This window comes from Idiotropiscis lumnitzeri, chromosome 16, assembly GCF_059441095.1.
Source record: "Idiotropiscis lumnitzeri isolate Australia: NSW breed Sydney's pygmy pipehorse chromosome 16, RoL_Ilum_1.0, whole genome shotgun sequence".
Lineage (NCBI taxonomy): Eukaryota > Metazoa > Chordata > Actinopteri > Syngnathiformes > Syngnathidae > Idiotropiscis > Idiotropiscis lumnitzeri.
Window position 1 is genome coordinate 15,900,518 of NC_142406.1, and position 19,895 is coordinate 15,920,412.

Consider the following 19,895-nt stretch of genomic DNA (forward strand, 5'->3'; position numbering starts at 1 on the left):
CATGCAGAGATGAGCCAGAATTGTCTCACTTGTCTCAACATCCAACATTCGATTGTACAGCAGCAAACAAACCCTTAAATATATGCATTCATTTTTTTTTTTTTTTTTGGTGCGCTCTCTCATGACGTAAAACATGATTCCTCTGAGATCACATCCTGAAATTAAATTATTTTAACCGCTATATGCAGTACAGATCCGGAATTGATTTAGTGCTGCATGTAATAAACTACGCCGTATGATTCCTCACGGACTGACTTGCTTCACACGACCCCCACGCCAACATTTGAGAAGTTCACATCTGCTCGCTGTTGACTCGCAGGTGCAGCGGGAGGAACGAGACGAGACCACCTCCCGGCGGTCCCGTTGTTTGGGAATGATTGAAAGGCGGCAACCGGGAGGGAGCCACGCGGGAAAAAGTTCAATGAATAACGCTGAGGCAGCAGTGCTGGCGCGGCGAATGTTTTGGCTGGTGTTTTTCTTCCTACATTTGAACCTTTATCGCCACTTCCAGCAGGGAGGGAACATTCTGGGAAGTTTCGCCGCGCAAACAGGGAAGCCACACAGGAAGCAGCGTGATAGCGAAGAAGGCCGTCGGAGGGCTCGGCCGCTTGCAGCTGCTCGGTGTTATTCCCGTCGACCTCGCCTGGCTCGCCGTACGAGTATGCGCTCCGTCATGAGACGCAAAAGAGGGTTGTCTCGTCGGGTCATTTCTGCTTTGAAATAAAATGGCATGAAATGAAGGACATGCTGCACGTCTCTTCACAAATATGTATTTTGTATGCGCTCCCAGCATGGGAGACGGCTGACTTGAGTGACACAATATGCTGTCGATCTCGTCTTGGATAAAGTAGCATGCAACATGTTGGTTAACGACAGACGATTTCGTACGCGTATGCGTTCCCTCCGGAGAGGCAGCGTGGGCTTGTTTTTGTTTTAAATGCTCTCCGTCACGTCCTCGGCACAACACCTGGAAAGCTCCACTTGAGGGGGAGCGTGGACGCCCTTCCTCTGCGTGTCCTCAAGTTCACGTCTGAATTCTGACGAGACGTTCGGGAACAATACGACACGTCGAGAAGACAGAGCGTTACAAATTGTTTGTATGATTTCCAAATGAAGTTGGACACGTGAGCAAACCTGATCCAAAACGGGAAATTCTCGCTAAATTTTTTGGAAGAGAACCAATTTTTGTTTTTGAGATTTTGCCGCAGATTTTGTTGTTGAGATTTTAGACCGACCACCCCAGCATCTCCCGGTCCCCGGTCCCCGGTCCCCGGTCCCCGCTGTGTCTAGCGTACAGGATGATGAAAAGCTTTCAAGTGAGGCTACACAAACAAACGCAACACAATGGCCTTCGGGCTCGCGCTCGCGACGACGGCGTTTGTGCAAACAAAATCAGACGTTAGTCAGCAGGAAGTGAGTCAGTATGTTTTGTTTTTTTTTTCTTTCATTCTGCAGCGTCTTGACAATTTTCAGCCCTGAGACTTGTAACGTGGACGACCGCGGACGACAACGGAACAAACGCGTCTGCTTGTGTATATGTTAGGTTCGCCAGACTCTTTGGAGCATGCCGAGATGTTTATTTGTCCTTATTGTATGGACACAGCATGAAAGGGAACGGAACGTCCGACCAGAACAACTTCAGAGAAACACCAAAAAAAAAAAAAAGTTCTCAAACTTCTTAAAGGGGAAGTCAAGTCAAACATTTTTCCGAAACCGGGCATTCTGTGGTAAGGGTGAGTTTTTCGGAACCAAAACTGTGTAAAAAAATAAAATAAAATAAAAAATTAAATGTGGATCTTGTTTCATCACATTTAATTAATTCAACTTGTGTTTTAATATAAAAAATATAAACTCGAACAGAATTATTTTCAACCGCCTTACAATGACATGCGTGTTGGAAGCCCGCCAAAACTTTCTGGCTAAAAGATACATAAACTTGTCTTCACATTAAGCGAGCATCCGAAAAAAAGGAGTGCAATACGATATTTTGTAAAAGGGACTGAAAAAAATGGATCCTATTTCCGAGACCAGGAAACCTGTTCAATTGTGATACGAGGAGCTTCTAAAGTTCGTTCACAAGATTTTGGTTTTTAGTACTCCAAAAAGTTCCCCGACTACTTCAGCGGCCACATCAAGTTCGTCGTGTGTGAAATTTCCTCTAACAAAAAAAACAGAGAACAATTTCCTCTCCAGGGACGGTGCGAGCTCCGTCCGTTTCTGTTTGGAACGTGAAACTTCTCTGGCACGCTCACATTTTTCCACCGTCCACTCAAACAAAGCAGACTTTCCCGCTACGAACGGCTCGGCGGCCTTGACCCTCCACGCATTTAGCGAACAAACAATAGGCCGGCAAGACGGTTGACCTCATGCACACTTTTTTTTTTTTGGGGGGGGGGGATGACGTGCAGCCCGTGAAGTCATTAAGACGCAGGATGAGCGATCGTTTGCTCTCGTAAACACGTCTTTGAACGGCCCTCGTAAAAGCTCTCAAGTCTTTATCGTCGTCCCCGAGGCCTCCGAGAGTTCAGAAGGGAAGACGGAGACGACGCCCATGTGAAAATCGGCGGGACGCCGCTCCGGCTGTATGGCGGCCGCGCACAGCTGCGCTTTAAAACAGCAAACACTTTCTCGGGCTTGTTTTTACTGAGGGGGGAGACAGACAAACCGACAGACGGGTGGACCGAGCGGAGGGGAGACAAAAAAAAATGGATGAATGGACGGACAGATCGACAGACCAATCGATAAACACAAAGAGACTAACAAGCCGACGATTGGATTGGCCGAGCAATTGACAGACAAGAGAGACCAACGTAGGGTGGGACGGGACAGGACAGGACAGGACGGACGGACGAGGGACTGACAGGTCGCTTCCTGTACTCAGAGACCAAAAGACAGACAGACTAACTGACAAATAACTGAGAGACAGACTGATCGCCCCCCCGCCCCACTCCCCAAAAAAAAAAAAAAAAAAAAATCAGAGGGAGCAAGTACAAAATGAATGAATGACTTTCCAAATCTCTTTCATCTCAGCGTGACATCTCGGGATTAAGTTGAGACGGTAAAGAATTTGGACACGAGGTAAGTGGCGCACGTCCAGACTGGATTACAACCGCTTGAGTAATTAACAATCACATGAGCCCGTCCGTCCGTCCGTCCCACTCGGTGACCCTCCTTTTGTCTCCGCCAACATTCCTTGAAGCCGAAGCCCGCTGCAGTCCCAGAGCGGCGCGGGCTTGTACAAGGAAGCAAAAAAAAAAAAAAGCGGCCTGGAATGAGGCCAAAGAATTCCCTCGCTCCCACAGGAGGCCGATTCCAAATGATCGTCAACAACATATCGGAAACGTCAAATGGCAAACATGAAACCGGTTCGATTTTTGGAGGCAAAGCGCAAAACGTCTGCTTAGCCGATGTTAGCATCTCAGTCGCTGCTGACACTCGTATGCCGTTAACACATTTACGACCATTGACGGCTACAATCGTCAAGGATCCTTTTTTTTTTTTTTTTTTACTCGGCTGGTGGTGAATGAGTTAGAAAGGATCAAATATTACTTGGAGGACTTGCGGTATGAAAATCAACATGACCCTCAGTAGGGAATGAGGTTCCCCACCCCTTGTTCGGAGCCAACATGTGTTGGTTACATAATACAAAAAAAAAAAAAAAAAATAGCCGTCAAGGACAGAAATTTGTGTTTAAAAAAAAAAAAAAAGAAAGCCAGCTGAAGACAAAATAGACAAGTTTCCGAGCAACGGGGATGATTTAGTGTCCTTGTTCCTTTTTCGAGTACGTCTCGGACGCGAACGGGCTCCGCAGACACAGCAATGTGTTCTCATTTTAGGGCGCCGTGAACTCCAAAATGGACTCGCACAACAAATATTAAAGTCCACCGGGGGAAGACATGCAAGCCGAACGGCAGTGTGTCGACAAATGCCTTGCGAACGTTGGAAGGCTGCCGACTATCATGATCGAAACATGCCGAGAGGGGATTCTCGATCAAAGGGCAGACTGAGCAGCTTTTTTTTTCCATGCAAATCGCTTTGCACAGGACAAAAAAAAAAAAACTTGCAAGTTCGTCTAAAACACGGGAAGCAAATATCAATTGCATTCCTCCTCCGAGTGAACTTTGGCTACCTTGCGCCACACTGACGCGACGCCGCGCAATGACCTCGCCCCCCCCCCTCCCCAAAAGCCATCTGTACTGTCATCAATGCAGGTCTGCCGTGTTCTACTGAGGTCAGCGTTTGCCGGATGCCAGAATTACGCCCATCGGCATCCGCCTCGCTGCCTCCATTCACCGGGGCACCAGGCACAATCCTTTTTACAACCGGCATACCCAACACTTAAATGCAACACAAGCCCAGTCAGCATGAGCACAGAAAGACAGCGAGGGGCGATGAAAGGGGCCGAGTTGACACATATTGAGCAAATCTGTCATCTACGGCGCATAAAACCAGGTGAAGAAATGAAAGAATGGATGTACTGTACATCACTTGAGGGCAATATGTTTTGGTTTGACACGCGGGCCTCTGCTGGTCTCTAGTGGTGACAACCGGAAGTGCATTCAAACGCTACCCTCGGTTTCAAAATCAATATATGATTTTATTACTGCCAATCTATTTAGAAGTTGAGATTAAACAACAATAAATATCACAGTCGAATATTTACAAACATTTAAATAATATAATTTTTTTTTCATGCTTTGTAATGGAACACTGCATGATGGGGGCACACCTGGATTTTTGACAATTTCCTGTTACCAGCTGCCGTATTATTCACAATTTATGGTTTGACTATTATTATTATTATTATTATCATTATTATTATGACATTATTAACCACCATATAAAAATAATCTTAAAAATAGTGTGTTAAGTGCATTAACAGAGTGTAAAGTAGAAAAACTTGTCGTGAGGAAGGTATTTAGCTGGCTAGCCATGCTTGGCTAATTCGAGCTGTGTGTCAAAGGTTTGCTACATGATGAAAAGAACGTAAAGTTTGCAGTCTTTTATCCAAAGTCATAAATGTTGTGTAAAGTGAACGCACGACAACAAAATAATATGCACAAGTTAAACAACTGTTTGTGGCATTTGACGGAGAAAGCGTACTCACGTGGCTCCCCTCACACCTTTTCTCCATCTTTTGTCCTCGCAAGTATTCTCTCCATCTTCACTTTTGGATTCATTGCTGTTACTGGGCCGTGTTGAAATCTCTGAAACATGAAATGGCCATGTCACTTGCAACGCCAGCTAAAATGAAAGACACTTGCAACGGGTGTTAGAACTGTACTCACGAATCCTCAGTTCGACGGGGAGTGGGCAAGCTTGTTGGCGGGCTGGGGCGGCGACAGCAGGCAGGCCTCAACAGACAGCCGAGGATCAAAGGACAAAGCAGACGACACTGCATCCACATCAGCCTCCCAATAGGGCGTCCTAAATGTCCGCTGCAGTACATGAAAAAAGACTTAATTTAGTTGGAATTTAAACCACTCTATACTTTTAAAGGGCTCAACAATAAGGAAAAATAATCAAATTGCAATTTCTGTTTTCAAGGTTCTATTCCAATTATTTTTGGGGGTTTGGATAATGGATGGACAAGCAAAAAATTCAATTGCAGTTAAAAAATATCTGATCAATTTATTTTACATAAAGGGCCTTAAAAGTTTGGCTTATAATAAAATAACTATGAATGAATATGAAAGAAGTTTATTTAGTTGTTAAAATCTGTGGCAAATAATGACACGTAAACAACTTCTTCACAACTCATCTTATTTAGACACGATAAATAAATAAATCAAATATACACGTAAGAAATGAAACCTAAAGACAGCCCTAAACTAAAATTCAGCCGGGTTTCCCCAAATGGCAGCCTTTGTGATATGAAATTTTAAATTATAGTTAATTGCTCAGTCCTATTAATGAATACAAAGAAAAGGCTTAGCATTAGCGTTAGCATGCTAGCTCAGGTAGCTAATCGCGATTGGCATTTTGCTTTCCTGCATAAAACATTTAATAACAAATAAAAGCATGACGAATTTACGTTACAATGATGACAAACAATCCAAAACAAACCGGGAGACTGCGTGCACTTGTTCTGACTGGAGAATGAGTTCACGTGAGCGACTTGTTCCGGGTCCGCTTCCGGCACTCACGAGAAGTGACCAATGGGCTCTCTCGGACGGTACGGCTACGCCTACCTTTACCTAATTGGACATTACAGCTCAACCAGCCAATAAAATGAAAGAAAGCAAAAGAGTTGTGATTTGTAAACAATCACGTTTAACACAACATTCACGTTGGGATGAGGATTTGTCAAAAATCAAGTAAATATGTATCATGTAACTTTGTTTGTCAGAATGAGACGTTAAAAGAAACAATTATTATTGTTGTCATTATTACAACTGTCAAGTTCATTAAAATGAACCATTTGAATTGTGGTTCAGCAGATTTACCTTAAGAACAAAATCAACGCATTTGCTCACCCAGATGCCAAAGTTGTTCAAGGGAATTGAACCCACAGATTTTTTTTAATTTATTTTATTTTATTTTATGCAATTCCACTTGTTGCTGCGTGTGATCATTCCCCTTCCTGTTCCCAGTCTTTATATCTGCGTGCAACTAGGATTCAAGTTCCCGAGCGTGCGCGTGCTCACGCCAGCGATCTTTGCGAGCGTCTCCACGGCGGCGGCGAGTCATCACGTGTCCTCCTTCCTTGTAGTGGAGCGTATGCGCCAGTGTGTGTGCGGATGCGTGTGTGTGTCGCGTGTGTGTGTATGCATTAGCGTGTGCGTCCACGCCCCGCCGACAAGCACAGGCTAGCACGGCGAAGCGCTCATCTGCATGTGCGCGTGGTAGCGCGGAGGGAGAATGGCCGAGGGTTGGGCAGTCATTGGCAGTTGGTCGCCCAGGTGGGGGCGGGGCACCTGCAGGGGGGTGTCAGTGGCGGCGACGTGCTGGAGGGTGTGCGGTGGGAAAGAGGAGGCGGCGGAGCAAGATGATGATGAGGATGAGGAGGAGATGGGAGCGGCGTGGTTGAACTGGATGGAGATGTCCAAAGAGACGTGGGATTGGCTGCGCCCGCGGGGGGGCGGCGTCCACGAGTCAGGATGCAGGAAGTGGCCACTGTAGTCACTGCAGTCGGACATGCGGGGGCGGTAGAGGGCGGCCTGTGGCCGGAACAGCTCCTCTGCGGCGTAGCGCCTCATGAACAGGTACACCGACATCACGCCTGCGCCCTGCAACGCACGCACACGCACGCACGCGCGCTGCATAAGTGCCATCTGATGCAAGTGTGACAAAGAACTGACATCTTTAAAGAAAAAGTCCAAAATGACTATTATTCAAGTCACGTCATCCATGTCTGGTCGTGATGCGTCACCATGGCAACAAGCACAAGCGTGTGTTTGTGTGTGTGGTTCTAATCCCACTTTGTGCAGAAAAAAACTGCAAAGGAGCCATGAAAAGGAGATAAGAGGAGCGGATGGAGAAGGATTAAGGAAGAAAGAGCAGAAAGGAAGGAGGAAGTAAAAGAAGCAAAGATGAAAGAAGGAAGAAGAAAAGAAAAGGCGGGAAGTGATGTCCCGTGAGACGAAGTCAAGAAAATGGCAGACAAGTCAAGTGATTAGCCTTCATGAATGAGGTGAGATGACAACGTCACGTGTGTGTTTGAGACTGTGTCACAAAGTGTACGTGTGAATGAAATAATTCGCGTGCGCGCGCATCACCTCTTTGAGCAGGAAGGAAGAGGCGGCGAGCGCGAAGGACCATCCGTAGCAATAGTGGAAGAAGTGCTCGGATTCGCGTGGTCGATTCATCACTTCATCGTTGATGCTGGAGATGTACAACACAAGGCCCACCACGAGGCTCAGGCCTGCGCGCACACGCACGCGCACACTGTTATTGCTTCACTCAGTCAGCTGTTCGATACCATCGTTTCGTCTCCTCCATGTCTAGTACTGTATTATACTGCCCCCTGGTGGCCACGGAGAAACAAAAACATTTTAACCTTCTACTGATTTTTGTTTGCCAGTTTATTTTTATTTTTATAAGTGCAACGAAAATGTTGCAGGTGAGTCTTGAGTCTGTAATGTCACTTTCTGATTCATTTGCAAAGGAAAAATGATCTTTAATGAACAACAAATGAGATTCAAAGATCAAGTGCAAGAGGTCGGACGGCAAAGCTGCAATTGCCAGTCTTGTCCACAAGATGGCAGCCATGCCAACTCGAAAGAGGGGGAGCCCTTTGGCGCGTGGACGACTGCACGTGCGCGCATTTGCTTCGGCCTTGAACGCATCATTGGAAGCCCAACCTTGACTTGCAACCAACCGCTCGGACACGCTCACCTGACAGAATGAAGAATATTCCCGAGATGAAGGCCAGGATGGTCTGCTGTGGCCTGACGTTGCCGACGCTGCTGACCAGTACGCCCATCAAGACCAACAGCAACGACACCAGTGGGAACGGCGTCGCCGTGCGCACCGTCTCTGAAACACAGTCACCACCAAAACAAAAACAAAAAACAACCACAGCACTCTGTGTTGAAGTAAGCGTGCTCGGAGTTCCTGGCAGCCCGCACTAACGTTGGTCGACTCACTGAGGATGTTGGCCGTGTTCTCGGTGGTCATCTCGGCCTCGGGCTCGCTGAAGTACTCGGAGGCCACGCAGCGGCCGTTCTCGGGGCCTGCCGGCGAACGGGGCGTCACAAGTCGAACGCAACACAACAAGATCGGAGTTATGTGCTCCCTCTTCCGAGCTCCAGTTAGAAGGGGAGTGACGGCATTTTGGACCTATTGGAGGCACTCACACGTCACACGCCACACGCTACACGCTAGGGGTCACCTGCCACGAAGCAGACGCGCCACAGGCCCGAGTGAAGCGCCATCTTGACCTGGGTGCTCTGGTTGTGCTGCAGGACCACGCCCTCCTCCATCAGCAACCAATAGTCGGTGGATACGGCCGCGCCCACCAGCAGGAGGCCACACCCCCCGAATGAAGACGACAGCAGCGACAGCGCTCGCGTGCTGAATCCACTCATCTGACACAGAAAACAAAAAAACAAAACAGGAATTAGCAACTAAGTTGCAGTAGCCACACCCACTTCACAAAGTGAGGTTAAAATCTACAAATGGGGTTTGAAAGGATGGTTAGGGTACCAAAGTTGGGCTTTGACCCCATGACGTGCGCGCCACGGAAAGATGACATCATCGGCGAGAGTCATGTGACTCTCGAAGGCTGCAAATTGCACAAAACTTGAAAAGTCTTGAGGTCAGCGTGGAAACTTGGCAGACGCAGATGACGCGCAGATGGCGTTTTTAGGTTAGCTCACCATCAGCGGGGGACCGCGACTGGGTGGGAGGGGCTGAGAGGGGGTATGGGGGGGGGTGCGAGAGCGAATCTTTGTGTGTATTTTAGCATGTGTTTGTTTTCGTTTGTGGGTTCATGCATATATGTGAAAATGCAAGTCTACATAAGATAAGTTAAGGCTTATTTAAGTGAAGGAAACCACGGTGTGTATCATGTTACATCATGATATCACGTATACATGATCCACACAATATCATCTTATCTTATCTCATGGTATGGCAACGTACCAGTGGGGCCACGCTGACGCTGTCCATGGTGCTGAAAGCGCTGCAACACACTTTTTAAAAGAGAGCAAAACACACGAAGACTTGACATAACAACGCACGCGAGCACACGCACACCCAAGAAAGTGAGCACGTGTGTCTGATTCGCACTGCAGTGTGCTGGAAAGCAAATCAGAGGACGGCACCCCGACGCACGCACACACATATGTAGCCATGTGCAAACTTGCCTTGGGTGCGTATCCACAGAGAGATGAAAAGCACACGAGAGGGAAGGCAAAGGGTCAAGAAGAGGAAGAGGAACTCACCTTTCAGCGTTGGGAGGTGCGCACGTGTGAGATGCGTGCACACTGTGGCAGCGAAGGCATCAAACTGGAGTTTTTTTCCCTCTCTCTCTCCCCCTCCCTCCCTCCCTAATAGGGTTAGGGTTGGAAATTGATTTTTACGAAGGAAAGAGTGAGTGCATCACCCTTCTGCAGTGCGTGATGAGGCCACCTGGGGGCAGCATAATACGGGCAAAAAGACCCAAATAAAGAAGACATTCACAACGACAGTGAATCATTAAACGGCTAATGTTTGTCATTTTCTGCAGAGGATTTTCTGCCTGTTTTTTCACCCCAGGTGGCCTCCTGAGAAGTCACTTGATGGCCAAGAGGAGGAGGAGGAGGTCAGCGGCAGGGAACGCATGGAGCGCATCGCTCTTCTTCTGGGGTCCACCCGCTTCTGCTTGCTATTTTAAGACGGCAGCAAGGAAACCCGATAAAGGCAAGTTATTTATAGATCATGGCGCCATTGATCCAACGTGAGCGAAGATGAGGAGACTCACTGCAGAGCACACACACACACACACACACATTTTTCTTTTATTTTGTGGATGATATTTAAATTTCACCCCATTCTTTTGGGTAAAGTTGCCTGCAGTAGAGTGAGACACAAATGACAAAAAGTGTAACAAAGGAGACGAACAGCTATTTGGTCATCTTGCGCGTGCATGCGTGTGCGTGTTCTGATGACCCTGAAATGTGAAGAGGCGGTCTCTTATCTCGCTGGTCGCTGCTTCCTTCTGTCCTCTCTGTGCCATGGATCTAAACACACACACACACACATGATGCAGTGTGACCCATGAATACTAAATTACAGTGTGTGTGTGTGTGTGTGTGAGATCTGGTGCAGTTGACCCATTTAGGACAGATGAGAGGCAGCATGTATGTTTGCGTGCGTGTGAATGTGCGCATAAGGATAAAGATGTTCTGCCTTTCTACCACAATCCCCAAAAATATTTTATGTTTGTCTGGCAACCAATCCATTGTTTGTCTGTATGTGCCCTGAAATTGGCGGGCGACCAATCTCGGGCACATCCTGTGTGAATGTGGTCCGCTCACCTCAATGAGGACAAGCGAGCGCTCTAGAAAATGGAGGAACACGTGATGGGACAATTAGTGCAATCGCACATTGTGGCCGCTAGATGGCAGCATTGCTCTGAACAGGTGGTTGTGATTTTTCCCACCTTGGAGTAAAGAAATTAAATGGCTTGTAGAAATTGTATTGATAGACCACTAATTAACAGTTATACAAACTATTAATTAAATATTAAGAATTAACAATAATAAATATAATATATACATGTATTACAAACTTTTTTTTTGCCTCATCTTTTTAAATTAATTACGAGCATGTTCGCTTCCGTTTAGAAGCAGTAACGGGTGATGTGTTTTGGTACGTGGCTTTCCGGTGACTATATTCTCAGATAATGTTCAAAAAACACAATTTAGCCACAACAATTCGACATTTGAAATCAAGTACATCATACTCACCGAGTGGATGCCGATGATGCAAAATCCACCACCTCTTATCTCCGTCTGTTGTGGAAGGAGCTGCAATCAAAATGCACACGCCAGGCCAAGAATGGTGACTCTGAAATCTTGATGGATTTGGGGGGGGGGGGTTGTCAATGATTGCAATACATGCTCCAGTGCGCCTCGTTAGCAATTAGCTTAGCAGGATGCAGGGGCAGGAGTCAGGAAGCACAACCATTAAAACTTTGAGCATGTTTTCTCTTCCAGGATATCTTTTAAGTGCCACCAACCTCCCCCAAATCCAATCAGCTGTGTTTTTAATTGATGAGCACACCTCATCAGCAACTGTGCAAGCGTGTGTCTCAAGGCGTGACTGGAGGCTCAGCGAATGCGTCTGAGGCGTCCTCGCAAGTCACACACACACACGACTACGTGCATGCGACTTGGGATAGCCTGCGGAAGCAACATCGAGAAACGTGTAAGAGATCACACGGATAATCACATTAAGGAACAAGAGGGGAAACAAACACACACACACGCACACACACACAATTAGCAACACTTTTGAACAGATGCAGTCAGTATTCATATTTTTGTTTGTAGTTCTTTATTAAAATTATCCTTCCTGCTCCATCACATCACTGTATTGTCATCACCCTCACATATGTGCGTGTGTGTGTGTGTGTGTGTGTGCGTGTGTGCGCGTGTATGACAACTGTGTGTAGCATAACTTTCTCGTACAGTCTGTTTGGCTGCAGGCTGGGTTCCACCTCAAGGCTAGGAGTGGTAAGGCCAGGGCACACACACACACTTTAGAGTGTGTGTGTGAGCGCTATGATACGTTTAGCTTCTTTTTTTAAAGACGACCTAAGTAACAATTGTTTGGAGAAAAAAAAAACGCCCCGGCTCGCCCAGTCCAAGCTTCGGTGGGAACGCCAGCCCCGCCCCATCACACGTGTCACGTGACCTTTGTCAAGTAAAGAAGGAAACAGTGTTTGTTGTCAAGATGAGGGTTGCAAAAATCCGGGATGCATTTTTCAAAGTCGGACATTTACCATGGCAGAACGTGAATAAATCATCGACTGACAGCTTACAGCTGACAGTTCGCGGCATTTTGACTCATCTTTCAAAATATTCCGGGACAATGGAAAAGTCTACCAAAAGCAACTTGTCATCTTCTTTAACAATGAGAAAAAGTTTGTTTCTTGCTTGTAACTTAGCTTACAAAAAAAAAAAAATGACGGGAGATTTGCCACTTTTTTTTTTTGCAACCCTACTCGAGAAGAGACAGCAACATCATCATCATCATCAAAAGAAGTTGGCTTGCTACAAAGTGTCAGAGAGGCCCCCCATGTATGTGGTCCCCGAGATGCAGCGGGGGTCTCCAGAGGTCAAGGGCCACACGCGCACACACACACACACACGAGAGCGCTTAGAAAGCAGCGTGTCCGCGAAGTCACGTGTAGGCCAAGAAGCAAAGAGAAAGAAGGCCCCTCTCGGTCGACAAACGCTCGCCAGCGCCGCTACAGTGACACGGTCATAAGACACTGGCGCATCTACCCCCCGCCGCCCCACCCACACGGTCACGGGGTCAGACCCTCGGAGTCGGATCACAGAGGCGAGCGAGAGCACAGTTACATGGCGGTCTCTGTGAGCGCGGGACCGGCGGGATGCTCAGAAAGGGGGTGGGGGCGGGGGGGTCCGGACAAGGACAAAAGACACAGAAAAGAGAGTCAAACTTAGAACAGATTTGACATAAATATAGATTTTTTTTTTTAGATATTTAGAGCAACACATATTACACATGGATTCTCCTTCTTTTGAAAGCCGCACAAGCAGAACACACCATGGATGTGATGGACGGGGGATAAACGAGACCACCCAAGCACAAATCAGCTAACTTTACCATCTGGGTTCTGCCAGATACCTCCGCCAAGGAAGTGTTGACTTGAAGCAAGCGAGGAGACCACTCTTCCAATATTCTACGGCGCATCTCATTGGTGTCTCGGATGAGCTGGACTTTGGCCAAGAAGGGGAACACCCTGAACTGGTTTCCAGCTACATTCACACCATTAAGACTGGAAATGTTAAAGTCTTCAAGTGAACCGAACATTCATGTTTTCTGGAGGCCGGAGAAAGCGCACACAAGCACGGGGGGGGAAACAAAAACCTCAGAACTGTGAGGCAGACGTGCTAACCGATTGACCAATGAGCCGCCTTCCGAAAGGACACGACCACAGGATTCTTTTTAACGTGTGATTGTTGAGCCTTGGCGGAGGTCCGTGTGATTCATCATTTGGGAAAGCATAAGAGGGAAAACAACAAGACAAGTTAACGCGACCCACTGGCACAAACATGTACGCATGTGACATGTATGTAGGTATATAGAAGTAGATTTAGCTCGTTAGCGAACAGGCAGATCAACTTTGAAAGATTTCAAAAAAAAAAACGAAAGTCTCTTCTGGAATAAATAATGGCTCAGATGCAGTTTCAGGCAAGCTGAAAGTGTGACTCGAAAGACGACCACGTTGGCACTCCGCTCGTGTCCATCAATGCTAAAAGTCGATGGCGGCAGGCTGGCGGCTAGTGGCTAGCAGCGTGAATTCTTCTTATTTGCTTCTGGAGTTTGGCTGCTGGTGTCAGCTCGCTGGCAGATTTAAAAAAATAAATAAAACTGCTCATATCCAGTGTGAGAAAGGTTTTTAAAAAGTGCTCAACCGGAGCAGGCGCTGCTGCGCGGCTCGCACGCCGCCGCGCCACATATTCCAGCCAACGCCGCCGCTAGCTAGCATCAAACATAGGCACAGTCTCTTTTGACATCAAAACGGCACTTAACCAATCCAAATGAGCCCCGACGCGTGGATTAGAAAGACACACACGGACTCCAAAGTCTCATGGAACCCTTCAGACGTGCGCTAGCAGCAGTGAGCTACACTCGCGCATTTCCCTGCAACCCGTGGCCTGCAAGTGGAGCACCGAGAAACACTCGTTGCCATGCTCGATGCGATGCAAACCCTCGGATATGATTACGTTTGGAAAAAGTTTCCAAAGTGGTGAGGCTCAAAGATTTGGTTCGAGGATGATGGGTTAGGGCCAAGGAGATAGAAGAGATGAGGGCAAAGGCTTAAGAATGACTTTTAGGGTTGAGGGGTTTGTAGGATCAGGATTGTGACGGTGGATTAGTATGATTAGCGATAAGGGGTGGAGTTAACGGGACAGGGTGAGGGGTTGCCGTAACGGCTTGGTAGGGTTAGAGGCAAGTGGTAGGGTTTCTTTATGATTAGGAATGGGCTTGGGTTGGGCGAAGAGGGTAGGGGGTTCTTGCCCATGAAAAAAACAAACAAACCAAAAACGGTCTCGGTGAGGTTATCGTGCATGTAAATTGATGCCACAGCATCACCATCAAGCGTGTTAATTGTCCACGTTACATTCAGTCAATTTGAGGAAGGCGCTGGGGGAGGGAGGAGGAGGAGCGGACGCGGGATCGGCTGCCGTTCCCGGGGTTAGGTAGTCGGCGGGAATGTTCCACGGGGTCGTATAGCACAGTGCTTACATCGTATTACATTTCTCGATATATAGATTTATATAGATCAACATCGATAACAACGACGACGACAACACAAGAGGAACGCAAAGGCGTTGAAAAAACTGAATGATGTATTGCTCTGGAAACAGAAAAAAAAAAGGGACATTTATCCTCGCGTGAGCGTTTGTGTGCCCTTGAGTGTGCGTATGACGGGGCAGCGGGCAGCTAACGGGGTACAAATTGATGTGGAGTTTGGCACTCAGCTTTTCATTAAGCCAGCAGAATGTCAGTCACGGTTGACTTACCCTGTTGTCAAGAATATAAAGACAGAAAAGCACAGAGACACGAGAAGCACAGCGAGGAGAGAAGGAAAGCTAGAGAAGGTTCTCGAGGAAGAACAAAACACAAACTGAAAACATAAAACATATCGGCCTCCTCTCACGCCAAACAAGAACGCTTTTGATCACATGGGAGGAAGGTGCCCCTTGTGGGCGTCACAGTTTTGCGGGGATGTAAACAGTTCTTGTGGAGGGGGAAAAGGGGAAGTGGGGCTAAGCGGTTTGTTGAAGGGGGAAAAGAAGAAGACGGTTAAAGATTGCTAAAGGCTTGCAGGAGCAGCAGGCATATGACAAAGTTCCTGAGCCCTCAGAACGCACATTGAATACAAACTAACTCCTCGGCTCCGACACTCAAAGCCCTTCACTGTCTGTAGCAAAGGAGTGTCCTTCAGCCCCGAAGATTGATCGCCCCACTTGCGATGCGAAACGTTTGTGTGGGAAGAAACGAGTCAGCTCCCGTTTCCCTCCGAACGACTCGTGTCGGGTTTGTCGGGCCGCGTGGTCGCTTTGTGCAGAGCCTCTGGAAAAAGGACTCGAGTGTGTGTGGGTGTGTGTGAGCGTGGAAACCGAAAGGCCGTGTCGGCCGGCAGGAGGATTGTGACGCAGATCGCCTCCGACGTCAGACCTCACTCTCCACGCTCGAGAAATGGGCCGAGCCCCTCCGAGAACAGAGGGTCTTGGCTTTGAGGGGCACGTGAGGAGATGGCGGAAACCTCTGGGGCGGAGGAACAGAGCGGAGCCTCTGGTACTGCAGTTTGGCACTTGCCGAAGCCACAGAGGAAGGTTGGGGGGCGCCCGGGGTGGACGATACCACCGAGGGCGAGGACACGGAGGAGGAGGTGGTCAACGGAGGAGCATGGATGGGGTGAGCCGAGGATGGAGGCGCCGGAAGGGCGGGAAGCGGGGCTGGCATGTTGGGAATGAGGGTGGAAGGCGGGGAAGGAAGTCTCCCTCGCTCCGATCTGTGTGTTCGCTGCTGCATGCTCAGGTTTGACTGACTTCCAGATTTGGAGGGGTTCTGCGAGCGATCTGGCTTGGAGGACGACGACGAGTCGTGTTTAGGCTTCGGGGTGCTGCCAAAGCTCTGGCAGTGGCGGTAAAGCTCTTCTTGGCTCCGGGAAGTGACGCGAGCCCACTTGGAAGAATGGGAATGTGGTTGGTGTCGAGGGGAGTGGCAGGAAGAACACGGCTCGTGGCCTCTCACTTTGTCCTTGGACCTTCGCTTCGTCTTCTTCTCATCCTGGATATGAAGCTTGTCCACCGACCAGTAGCGTCGAGGTGGAGGTGGCGTGAGCGGAGACGGTGGCCAGTGCGACCCTGACCCCCAACCCCAACCACTTTCTCCAGTCCCCCACCTCTCGCCTCGTTCCAGGAACAAGTCATCTCTGCTGTTAATGCTACCTGCTTTGTCCCTGGAGGGATACGTACTAAAAAACCAGCCCCCTCCTCCAATCCCGCCAACTGCTCTGCTGTCATGATCGTCCCAGTATCTCTCAAACTTACCAAACTCTCCCGAAGAGCCCTCATCATCCGAGTATATCCCAACAACCTTCTCTCGGTCTCTGTCCTCATCTGAGATGTTCCTGCCTTGCCTCTTGGCATGCTCGCCTTTCCTTCGCTCTTGCTCAGACTCATCATCTTCCAGGTCCGATTCCCACTCGTGGAAGGATAAACCTTCCTTGGAGGGCATCTCACCTTTCCCATTCCGGCCCAGCAAGGGTTTTCTCTCTCCGTCTTTCCCAACAACATCCCTATCTGAGCTTTTGCTTTTCCTCCTTTTGGAAGCGACGGGCAAGAGGGGCAGGAAAGTCGATGGGATGGTGTCGGAGGAGAGGTTCCCAGCCCAAAACTTGACAGATGTGGATGGCTTATTGCTGGAGGACCGACCGTGTTTGCTGTTCCTGCGTCGGTGCTGCCGTTCTTTCCCTCGGCTGTCCTCACCATCCTCTCGCTCATTTTCTTCTCGGTCCTTCCTGTCGTCCTCAGCTGGGATGTTCCAGCCATAGCTCCGAATGGAGCTCTCACTCTTTTTGCGAAAGGATTCCCTCCTCAGGTGAAGGTACGATGGGTAGTTTGGCGTTGCTTGTTTGGCCTCCTCGCGCTTCTCGGGATCTCTTCCCTCCTGCTCGGACTTCTTTCTCTCCTTCTTCCTCACCTTTTCGTCTTTCTTTTTCTTCTTCTTGGCTTTGCGTCGCTTTCGCTCCCTCTCTCGCTCCCTTTCCTCCCTCTTCTTCTTCTTTCTTCCCTTCTTCCGCCTCCTATTTTCACGTTCCCTCTCTTTGCGCTGCCTTTTGTCTTCTCTTATCCCTCTCACATCTCCAGAGTTGGTAGTCCCTGACCTGCCCCTTTCTCGGTCACCCCACGATGCCCACCACTCCTGCAACTGTGCCAGCTGGCTACTTCTCCGCTCTCGCCCGTAGTCTCTCTGTGGACGTGGCTTGCGTGGCGGGATGGGTGGCGGCGGCGGACTACATGGCAGCGAGCGCGACGACATGCGACGAGAGCGAATCTTCCGGCGCGAGCCCAAGAGGAGACTGGACTCCTCCGTAAGCAGATCCGAGTCATAATCGTCCTCCCCTGGAAATTCCCGGTCTCCTGCCCGATAGCGGAAACTTAAGGAGGAGTTGTAGGAGCTATCGCTGGAGCAAGAAGATGGAGAATTGGAGCGTGAGACAGAGACGGATGATGAAGAGGAGGATGAGGAAGACGTGGAGGAAGAGGAGGATGATGAGATGCTGGAGCAGGTGGAGTAGAAGTGGCATGGAGACGAGGGAGTGGTTGGGGTATGCGTTGGGGACGGAAGGGGGACTGGCAGAGGGGGAGGATGCCGGCCCCTCCTTCCCATGAGATCACTTGCTCCGTATCTGCCACCTCCTCTTCTCCCCAGAGGCAGGATGTTCTCATACAGAGGACCCCCTGAGCTCTTCCTCCTCACCTGAGCAAGACTCCCGCGCCGCCAGAAGGGAGGCCTTCGAGGCGAGGAAGGCAGTGGAGGTGGTGGTTTACCGATTAAGGATCCGGGGCCTTTGGGAGGAGGCCTCAACAATCCAGCGGCTTTAGGACCTCTGGGATTAGCTTTGGGAGTCTGCTGGCCACCCCCAATCTGCTGGTCCGAGTTCGCTCCGAGCCCCTCGGGATCTATTGGACCGTAGTAACGCTTGTACTCATCAAGGCCATTGTCGCCGGCTCCTTGCAATTTCCAGTGCTGTCCCAGGTTCTGCTGGTACTGTTGCTGGGCCTGGAGTTCAGAGATGCCTCCCGCGATACCACCGATGCCCAGACTCGCGCTGCTGCTGCCGCTGAGGACCTTCTCGGGATTGGGCCGGTTCCAGCGATCCACCACGGCCAGTCTGCGGTCATGACGAGGGAGGAAGGTGGAGCAAGGCATGGGGCCTTCAAAGAGGGGGCTGTTCGAGGGTCCCAGCGCCATGGCCGAATGTCCCGTATGTGGCGGCGATCCTGGCAGCATGGTGGTGTACGTCTGCCCTTGTGGCTGCTTCGGGACATGCTTGGGCGCCGGCGGCTGTTGCTGTACCATGGCGATGGCGGTGGTGTTGTTGACCGTGGCAGTCACCAGGTGCTGCTGGGCCACGGTGGGAACCGTATGGTACTGCGGCAGGGAACTCTTACCACTTCCCGGCGCCGTCTCGTCCTCAAACTGACAGCAGCTGTACATGCCCTAGGGGAGACAGACGCGAGACCAGACTGTCAAAAATACAGACGCAGAAACGCTACGATTTGTGAACGTCACTCATAAGACGCATCGATACGGTCGTCCTCCTAAAGCCAAAGTATTCCATGCGGTTTGAATCTGGCGCAGCAATCTTCTCGAGGCTTTAATAACGCCCTTCTCGACAGTAGCAGCGCTATCGTGTCCCCTGAGCTCGCCGCTCAGTGCTGTGTGAAATTGAAACTGGTGCGAGTCCCTGATTGGCTTCCAGCGAGTCACAAAGGAGACGTTACAGCAAGCATGCTATACATCTTGGGAGATAACGACCTAACGAGCTACCAGGCCTTGGGATGATGTTTAGATTCCCATTTCTTCTGACGTAGGAATGGCACCATTTTTTGCAAGTGTGTGCATCCTGGTGTGAATGTAAAGATTGAAGGGCTCGCAAACCCAACAGAACTCAATGTTGCACCCCTTGTAAAGTCAGAATAAATGAGCCCATGACATTAGTTTTGCCCGTTAACAGGAAATACTGCAGCTTCTACGTAGGAGTGTCACGGACGCCGACCTGAACTTGAACAAGGGGTAAATTTCAGGGTTTGTACTTTGACGATCGGCGACCGGGGAATTCACCCAATCAGAACGAGGAGAACTAAACAAAGAGATGCCTCATTGGCGGCTTCATCACCGCTCGCAACTTTCATTATTTTCAAACCGCTGGGATAATGAGGAGTTGACTCACGAGAAAACTAAGTGGTGCGCTCAGCTCGGATGACGGAGGACTTGCGCTCCGCAGCAGGGGAGCGCGCGTCACCTTCGCCGACACAAAGCGCAGCCATGCGGCACACAGCTCACTTGACTGGCTCGGACTAATGAGGAACAAACGTATTTACATGAGCAAGGGCCCCTTCAGGCATCAAACCGGTTCATAAATCAGCGGCTCGGTTTCAAAAGACAACGCGAGCCTCCGAGGGGAGCATCTGTTT

General features: G+C 49.3%; 2 protein-coding genes and 1 long non-coding RNA gene across 6 annotated transcripts in view; all 3 read right to left on the reverse strand.

The window, feature by feature from the left end:
- Window positions 1-288: 288 nt before the first annotated feature.
- LOC148321770 (uncharacterized) lies at window positions 289-5,438 on the reverse strand. The gene is made up of 3 exons (XR_015847010.1): window positions 5,289-5,438; window positions 5,108-5,207; window positions 289-710 (listed from the first exon to the last, which is right to left on the reverse strand). It is a non-coding gene; the product is annotated as an uncharacterized LOC148321770 (long non-coding RNA).
- Window positions 5,439-6,540: 1,102 nt separating this feature from the next.
- Window positions 6,541-9,958, reverse strand: LOC148321771 (voltage-dependent calcium channel gamma-7 subunit-like). 3 transcript variants are annotated; one of them, XM_088319395.1, is made up of 6 exons: window positions 9,586-9,958; window positions 8,883-9,029; window positions 8,589-8,781; window positions 8,338-8,478; window positions 7,719-7,864; window positions 6,541-7,229 (listed from the first exon to the last, which is right to left on the reverse strand). In XM_088319395.1, exons 1-6 carry the CDS (start codon window positions 9,610-9,612, stop codon window positions 6,810-6,812), a joined length of 1,074 nt encoding a protein of 357 aa, XP_088175521.1. In that variant the 5' UTR covers window positions 9,613-9,958; the 3' UTR covers window positions 6,541-6,809. The 3 variants fall into 3 exon arrangements, with proteins under 3 accessions (XP_088175521.1, XP_088175523.1, XP_088175522.1); XM_088319397.1 differs by having other exon boundaries at window positions 8,589-8,675; window positions 8,834-9,029; XM_088319396.1 differs by having other exon boundaries at window positions 9,888-9,945.
- A 2,007-nt stretch (window positions 9,959-11,965) lies between these two features.
- Window positions 11,966-19,895, reverse strand: part of grin2da (glutamate receptor, ionotropic, N-methyl D-aspartate 2D, a) — a 40,485-nt gene continuing 32,555 nt past the window's right edge. For both annotated transcript variants that reach the window (XM_088318781.1, XM_088318782.1), the window contains exon 23: window positions 11,966-18,918. In XM_088318781.1, coding sequence (XP_088174907.1) covers window positions 15,859-18,918 — 3,060 coding nt within the window. In that variant the 3' untranslated portion in view covers window positions 11,966-15,858. The remainder of the gene's footprint in view (window positions 18,919-19,895) is intronic.

Bases quoted from the DNA above. Each gene is read 5' to 3' on its own strand.
- LOC148321771 (XM_088319395.1), bottom strand. From the start codon at position 9,612: ATGGACAGCGTCAGCGTGGCCCCACTG. The intron at 9,030-9,585 runs GTACGTTGCCAT...TTTCTGTGTCAG, and splicing joins GCGTCAGCGTGGCCCCACTG to ATGAGTGGATTCAGCACGCG. The intron at 7,230-7,718 runs GTGATGCGCGCG...CGTGCGTTGCAG, and splicing joins CTTCCTTCCTGCTCAAAGAG to GGCGCAGGCGTGATGTCGGT.